We start from the raw sequence: 8,124 nt of genomic DNA, 5'->3' as shown, positions 1-8,124 counted from the left end.
ATGGTGGAAATAAATTTGGGAGAGCCAAAACTTAGGAGATGGGAGGAGGGTAAGAAATCGGTTTACCTCTCTTGGAACTCTGAGAGGGACAGGGTATTAAAGATTCAGCTTGGCATCTGGCTGAGTGTCTCTGTACGTTACCCATGCTTCAGCAGAATTAGTTCAGCCTTAACCAGTTTTGCACAGCTGTCATTCCAATTTGTTGTCTCTTCCAGAGGCCCTGGAGGAACTGCGTTTGGCCATCCTCTTTTAGTCACAAGCCTCAAATGTACAGGTGTGAAGTTAGCATTTAGGTACCTGACAAGATGGACAGCATGTACTAGCTACCCACCTATATATCCTTCCTCTTTACCCCCTCTTCATGTGCTTGCTTTCATCATCTTGTAGTAGTACAATGAATTGAGCCACAGGTCTTTTCTGATGATCTGGTAAAGTAAGTAGGTAAGGTAAGTAGGTAAGGCAATTAGCTCAAGGTTCACACTCAACACTCAGCAAGCCAGTGAACCAACCAACGTCACAGATGGCTTGCTTTGGCCTTTTGTAGTACCTCAGTGATCCTGTTTGAGCCTGCAAAATTGTGGTCTGTAAACCAGTTGAAGAAGTTTGGGCTCTTGTTGTGGTTTCTGTGACTGTCGGCTTCAATTTTATAATCCTCACGCCAGTGAATGGGAGTGGAATGGCACAACCTATATCCTGCAAGAAGACATGATAAGAGAATCCAAGTCCTGTTGGCCATTATCAATTCACAAACTCCAAAAAACACACTGTGAGCAAATTCTTACCAGTGATATCCACGACGAATTCCTTAACAACCACTGCATTCTGGAAGTATGGGTTATTTCTAAAGTAAAAGGTGATTTTGCAGGAACTCTTGGGATGCCTGAGTTCTTGTACCTACCAGAAGAAAAGGTAGAAAGCTAAAAGCCCTTTACAGGTAACCGGCAAGTTCCTGTTTGGAAGTGAGTTCTGTTCGTGACACTGTATAGCCTACCAAGATAAATGCCTTGGGTACTCACTTCCAAATTGATTATGTAGCTAAGCATGTCTTCATCTTGGTCACTGATCATTGCTGACAGCTGGGGATGGTTCACAAACTGCTTGTGTCAAGGAGCCTTCAGATGCAGTGGATGTGCTAGGTATAACCAGTTGCATTGAAAGCAGCAAGTGATGTGTGAGGCTAGTGTCTTCCTAGGTACTCCAATCTCCATCTTATTCTAGGCCAAGGAATATCCTAAATAATAAGGTAAGCTTAGGATTTGCAAAGTGAAGACTACCTGAACTGAGCTCTGTTGTATTCTGTTCTCTGAGTGATGGGGGCCAGATTTTACAATCTCTTTGTCTAAATGTCTTCTTTCCCACCTCTTACTGACCGTGGCGTAACTCACACCCCTTTCCAATAGCAGCATTACAAAACTCTTCTCCAATTATCAGCCTATGTGGCAACTTCCTCCTGCTACTCATTATTTCTATGAATCATTGTCCCTACAACTCCTGCCTACACCAATCTGTAGCCTAGATTATCCATAGTCCTCTTCTCTAGGGACCCTAGCAGTGTGATGTTCCAGATCTTGTGCATGCAAATGCCTCATAAAAGGTCCACTACTCGAAAACACAGGCTGCAAGGCAGTAACAAGTAAGATGTCTAAGGATACAGTTTGGGCCCAGAAGCCAGGGATGCCCCGGATGTTGCTGCTTCTGGAATCCAGGAGAGTCTTTTGCCTCTTGCTCAGATTCTGTTTTAGGCGTTCATGAGCCTTGGTGGCTTGGTTATTCACTGGTCTCAGAACTAACTGAAGAGCCTGCAATTCCTTCAGTGGTGGCTGTTGAGAAATAGGTTTACCATTGGCTAACCATTGCTTCCTCCGTGCTTGTGATACAAATTGTCTGAAAGGTGCCTCTAAATCACCCCACCAGCTTTTTTTTTCCCCCTACTCAGCCATTTTATTCTCCTGCTGCACCGGCCCCACAGCCTTGCTGTCCAACACTGGCAGCACAGCCTACTCTCCAGTGCTCCATGTAGTCTCCACGTGGCCTGTACCTTTCACAGGGATCCTTAGCCTGGCCCAACTGGACCTCCATGAGCTGCACGCAGGTTCCCAGAAGGCGTTAGCAACGCAGCAGTTTGCCTTGCATTGTCTTCCCGGAGTCTGTGCTTTCGCATTCCCGAGGGCAACCTCTCCTCTACCCGTGGGACTTGCCCACTCTCCTTCCCTTCTGCCTATTCTGCCTCCTTTTCCAGTGCCCTTGCTTTTCCCTCCCTGTGTGCCATCCCGGGAAACCATCTCCCCTCCCCATGAGCCATTATTCTGTTTACCTCCCTCTCTTCCACCCCACGAGCCTACTCCCCTTCTCTCGTAGCACATGCCCCCCCTCATCCTGGCATGGTCACTTCCCTCTTGGCCTGCTCTGTCCCCCTACCCCTACCCTGGGTGCCAAGGGCTTTCTCTTCTTGCCTGCCACGAGCTTTTGCCCCCCGCCCTCCTCTATCCTCTCGGCTAGGCCTCCCCTCCCCGGACACTCGGCTCTCTCCCCCTCCTCCATTCCCGGTGCCCATATTTTCTCACCGCTGGCCCGCCGCCTTCCCACAGGAAGCGCTCCCTAGATTACCTCTTCCGCAGGGGGAGGAGTCCCACATTCCCCACGGACTGTGCTGGAGGCGGGACAATCGCCCTGCACCGGGACGCTATTAGCTACTTCCGCCTGGGTCGGGCTCCCAGCCAAGACACGGATGGCACCTAGTTCCGCGTCATTCCTCCAGAGGCGGAAGTTGAAGGGGTGCCAGGTGCGGTGGGTCCGCCTGTAATCCTAGCCACCCCGGAAGCCTCACCCGGATGGCGGGCGATTGAAGACCCGCGGGAAAGCAAAGTCCGCTCCTGAGACCATCGGCAGTAAACGACTCCCAAAACACCCCTAGGTGATCAGCTTTGATCCATAGACCGCGGGGACACCCCTGGGCCCTGGGTTCAAACCCCTGGACAGACGCAGGAAAGAGAAAAATCAACGGCAGGGAAAGAAAAGGGAGTGGAGGGAAGGGGAAGAAAGAGTGGGCACGAGACGTGGGAAAACTGAACCTGGGGAGAAACCTGGAGCAGACTACAGATTGGAATTTACTTAATAGTGCGGATACATTGTTACTTCTTAGTTGGGTGACTTCATCACGGTTGTATAACCATACATTATCAGAACCTGCATGAAGGGCCTAACTCAGCATCATTGATACTCAGGGCAAAGCCTTGTGTAGGCACCTATTATCCTGTGACATACAGACTCATTCCAGATCCCAAGTACAAGGCCAGGAAATCTCTCAGCCAATCTCTGCCTCCCTCTCTCCCTTCCTCTCTCTCTCTCTCTCCTTTCCTCCCCCTCTCTCTCTCCTTCCTTCTCTCTCTCCCTGCCGCTCTCTCTCCCTCCTTCTCTCTCTCCCTCCCCCTTCCCTTTCTCTATCCCTCTCTCTCCCCCTCTTTCTCCCCCTTGACAACTAAATCATTTCTGCACACTGCCATATTGTAAACAAATCGAAAAACATAGGCGAATAGTAGTCCTTGCATTCTACTCAAGACCCAAACTTCATTTGAGATTGGCTCACATTTCAGGCACTGTTTCACCTTGGTCACTTTGAAGGTGTGTTTGCAATTTAGGTCCAGCCTGTCTGGGCTTTTATGGCCCTTACTATGCTTTCCCTGTGGCTGGATATGACTGGTGCATTTCCAATGAGTTGACAGAATAGATAACCACTACCTTCCTTGGTTAATTGAAATATTTTCACCCACATGTATTACCCTCAAGTAGAAAGAAAGGAAACCAAAATATTCTAAAGTCCACTGTGAGGTAAATACGTAATGAAACTGATTTATATTTTTAATGACTAAGAAAGAGACACATGTAAATTGACAAGCAAGGGTTATTAAACATCAATTAAGAAATTTGAACTAACTCTGGCAGTAGTGGCACCAGAGCTCCACCACTGCCCCGGCAAAGTCCCCAGTTCTCCACTCACCTCCAGTGCTCATTGGTGAGTAGGAGAGGGAACTTTCAGCCCACAGGCAGCAGATAGACGCAGTCTGCGGCAAAGTCCAACAATCCAGAGAAAATATTTTTGCCCTTCATGTCACTGTGACTGATTTCAGTTCCTTAGGTATTGTGTATATGTTTATTGGAACTAGGGAAGGGAAGGGGAACATCAAAATGGAGACACAATGGAAACAATGAACAAACACCATAGCAATAGTTACAGAATTATATGCTATAACTCTATGTACAACTCATGAGAGATGGGGAATGGGGAGGGGAGAATGTTGGAGAAAAATGAGGAAGAGTTAATAAATGTTATACGAAATGCACTCCCTGCCTTACATGTGAAACTGTAACCCCACTTCACATCACTGGGACAATAAATAAGTTAATAAATAAAAATAGATTAATTTTTTTTTCAGTCTGAGATCTGAACTCAGCGCAGGTTGCTGGTTCTGAGCTTTTGTGTGCAGGGCTATTATTCTTGCCAATGTGTTATTTATTAACTTTTTTACTTGAACATTAGACCAAAGGGCCTTGTGGACATTTCTGCCTCAGCTGGCTTCAAGACATAATCGTCAGACCTCAGGTTCCTGAGTAGCTAGGATTACAGGAATGAGCTACCTACCCAGCTAAAATATTAAGACAGTTTAATAATTTTTCTCTCTATTTATCCATCTTATTTCTCCTTCTGTATATTTCTGCTGGCGTTGTTGCATGAGCTCAGGTCCTGTGTTTTTATTCTCACAGTTTGGGTTCTAAAGCAAGTATTGTGTAACCCACTCCCTGTGGCTCACATAATGCTAGAGATCACCAGAACTTTGTTGTGAAAGGCACATCCATATGGACAGAAACAGAGAGCATTACAGATATTGGGGACTTTGTCTCATAGTGGAACATGTGACCAGGGCACTCAGGTAAAGTGTCTTCTCTGGGACTTACTGCATGGAGCCCCCAGTTCTGAGGGTGGCAGTTGGTTCTCCGTAAGTGGTGCTTCTGGCCATGGAGCCTCAGATGACTCTTCATTCTGTCCAGGTAGCTGCTCAGGTAAGAACCTAGGAAGCTGCCCCAGAAAAACCCTCTCTGTTTGGACCTGAATTGAACTAGAGCAGCGCTTCCGGGCCAAGAGCCAGGTATTCAGCCTGGTGTCTGCCTAGGTAATATTCCCAGGTAGGTCTCCATGAGCCCTCAGCTATTAGCAAACATCAGTCTCCTGCCCAAAACCAGGATGGCAGTTCCTTCTTCAGCATGCCCAGGTATCTTTCCAGGTTGCTGCTCATTTTGCTGACCATAAAATAGAGCATTTTGATAGGTAATCTGGAGTATGGGTAGGGTATTTAAGCCTCCCAATGAGGAAATCTGTGCCTGCGACCAGACAAGGACTCCAGTAATGGATGGTTCCCAGGATCCCAGCCAGAGTGTGGGTTCTGGGACATAGATTGAGTATTGGCCATGCAGGTTCATCTACATGGATCTGATGCACAAAGCCAGCTTTTGTTGTCTATGGAGAACATCATGGGGTGCAGAGGAAACCAGAAGCGCCATGCTGAACCCCCAAAATAAGCTGGTGACCCAGTGCCCAAAGCACGCACACAATCTGTGCATAAAATAAGTAAAATCTCAGGTCCATGGGCACCCATGTCCTACACGCTATTTCAGTAGGCTTGTGCCTTAATGCCAGCAGAGTGTTGTGCACCAGGAGGCCCACATCGATAAGCAGGCTCAGGAACACCAAGAATACATATGGACAATAGAAGGACCACATGCACCAAGAAATGCACGTGCATCAGGAGGAACATACGAGCACTAAGGCTCACATGAACTAGGACACACATGCTCCCCAGCACTCTTGCAACTAGGCCATATTCCCAGTCCCAACTTCCAAAGATTTTAATCAGGGGAGGGGTTTATATAACAGTAATGGTGTCAGGAACAGGAGGGACTGACTGGCTATTAATGATTGGCTAATGAACTGTCCATCACGGTGATGTCATGGAACTTCCTGCAGAGGTGGAGACCACAGCCCCCAAGGACCAGGCCTTCAGGGTTTCTGGGGCCATTACGAGACATTTGCTTGCAGATGAGAGGGTGGGGCTGGTTTAGCTTTCTCTGCCAGTTTCTGCTCTATTCGGTTCGATTCTAGAATATTCTAGTCCTTTCCATTCTATTCTCTTCTATTTTATTTGATTCTCTTCTATTCTAGAATATCCTACTCCATTCCATTCCATTCTATTCTAGAATATTCTACTCCTATTCTATTCTATTCTACTCCATTCTATTCTATTATAATATATTATACTCCATTCTATTCTATTCCAGAATATTCTACTCCATTCCGTTCCATTCCATTCTATTCTAGAATATATTACTCCTATTCTATTCTATTCTACAATATACTACTCCATTTTATTCCATTCCATTCTATTCCTGAATACCCTACTCCATTCTATTCCATTCCATTCTAGAATGTTCTACTCCATTCTATTGTATTGTATTGTATTGTATTCTGTATATTCTATTCAATTCTACTCCATTCTATTCTATTCTATAATATTCTACTCCTTCTATTCTATTCTAGAATATTCTACTCCATTCCAATCCATTCCATTCAATTCTATTCTATTCTAGAATTTTCTACTCCATTCTATTCTATTGTAGATTAATCTACTCCATTCTATTCTATTCTATTCTATTCTATTCTATTCTATTCTAGAATATTCTACTCCAATCCATTCTATTCTACAATATTCTACTCCATTCGATTGCATTCCATTCTATTCTATTCAATTCTATTCTAGAATATTCTACTCCATTCTATTCGATTCTATTTTATTCTATTCTATGCTAGAATATTCTACTCCAATGTATTCTATTCTAGAATATTCTAGAATATTCTGCTCCATTCTATTCCATTGTATTCTCTTCTAGAATATTCTACTCCATTCTATTCTATTCTATTCCATTCTATTCTAGAATATTCTGGTATATTCTACTCCATCCTATTCCAGAATATTCTTCTCCATTCTATTCTATTCCATTCTATTCTAGAATATCCTACTCCATTCTATTCCATTCCATTCTACAATATTATACTCCATTCTCTTCTATTCTATTCTAGAATATTCTACTCCATTCTACTCCATTCTATTCTATTCTAGAATATTCTACTCCGTTCTATTCTATTCTAAGATATTCTACTCCATTCCATTCCATTCTATTCTAGAATATTCTACTGCATTTTATTCTATTCTATTCTGTTCTAGAATATTCTACTCCAATGTATTCTATTCTAGAATATTCTACTCCATTCCATTTCTTTCTATTCTATTCGAGAATATTCTACTCCATTCTATTCTATTCTATTCTATTCTAGAATATTCTACTCCAATGTATTCTATTTTATTCTATTTTAGAATATTCTACTCCAATCTATTGTACTCTAGAATATTCTACTCCAATCTATTCTAGTCTAGAATATTCTAGAATATTCTTCTCCATTCTATTCTATTCTATTCTAGAATATTCTACTCCAATCTATTCTATTCTAGAATATTCTACTCCATTCCATTCAGTTCTATTCTATTCTATTCTAGAATATTCTACTCCATTCTATTATTTTCTAGGATATTCTACTCCTATTCTGTTCTATTCCATTCTATTCTAGAATATCCTACTCCATTCTATTCTATTCTAGAATATCCTACTCCATTCCAATCTATTCTGTTCTATTCTAAAATATTCTACTCCTATTCTATTCCATTCTAGAATATTCTACTCCATTCTATTCTATTATATTCTAGAATATTCTACTCCATTCTTCTACATTACATTTTATTCTAGAATATCTACTCCTATTCTATTCCATTCTATTCCAGAATATTCTACTGCATTCTCTTCTATTCTATTCTAGAATATACTACTCCATTCCACTCTATTCAATTCTGGAATATTCTACTCCATTCTATTCTATTCTAAAAAATTGTAATCCATTCCATTCCATTCTATTCTATTCTAGAATATTCTACTCCATTCTATTCTATTCCAGAATATTCTACTCCATTCCATTCCATTCCGTTCCATTCTATTCTAGAATATGCTACTCCTAGTCTATTC

General features: G+C 43.0%; 1 protein-coding gene across 1 annotated transcript; it reads right to left on the bottom strand.

Moving 5' to 3' along the window:
- Positions 1-359: 359 nt before the first annotated feature.
- LOC125344644 (testis-specific Y-encoded protein 9-like) lies at positions 360-2,883 on the bottom strand. Its single transcript, XM_048337073.1, has 7 exons — positions 2,828-2,883; positions 2,608-2,752; positions 1,653-1,820; positions 1,017-1,094; positions 783-894; positions 548-693; positions 360-425 (listed from the first exon to the last, which is right to left on the bottom strand). Exons 1-7 carry the CDS (start codon positions 2,881-2,883, stop codon positions 360-362), a joined length of 771 nt encoding a protein of 256 aa, XP_048193030.1.
- Between the last annotated feature and the right edge of the window lie 5,241 nt (positions 2,884-8,124).

The sequence above is a fragment of the Perognathus longimembris genome, unplaced genomic scaffold (genome assembly GCF_023159225.1).
Source record: "Perognathus longimembris pacificus isolate PPM17 unplaced genomic scaffold, ASM2315922v1 HiC_scaffold_196, whole genome shotgun sequence".
NCBI classification, from domain to species: domain Eukaryota; kingdom Metazoa; phylum Chordata; class Mammalia; order Rodentia; family Heteromyidae; genus Perognathus; species Perognathus longimembris.
This window is presented reverse-complemented; position numbering and strand designations above follow the sequence as displayed.

Bases quoted from the DNA above. Each gene is read 5' to 3' on its own strand.
- LOC125344644 (XM_048337073.1), bottom strand. From the start codon at position 2,883: ATGGTCTCAGGAGCGGACTTTGCTTTCCCGCGGGTCTTCAATCGCCCG. The intron at 2,753-2,827 runs GTGAGGCTTCCG...CCGCCTCTGGAG, and splicing joins TTCAATCGCCCGCCATCCGG to GAATGACGCGGAACTAGGTG. The intron at 426-547 runs GTACTACAAAAG...TTACTTTACCAG, and splicing joins GCTCAAACAGGATCACTGAG to ATCATCAGAAAAGACCTGTG.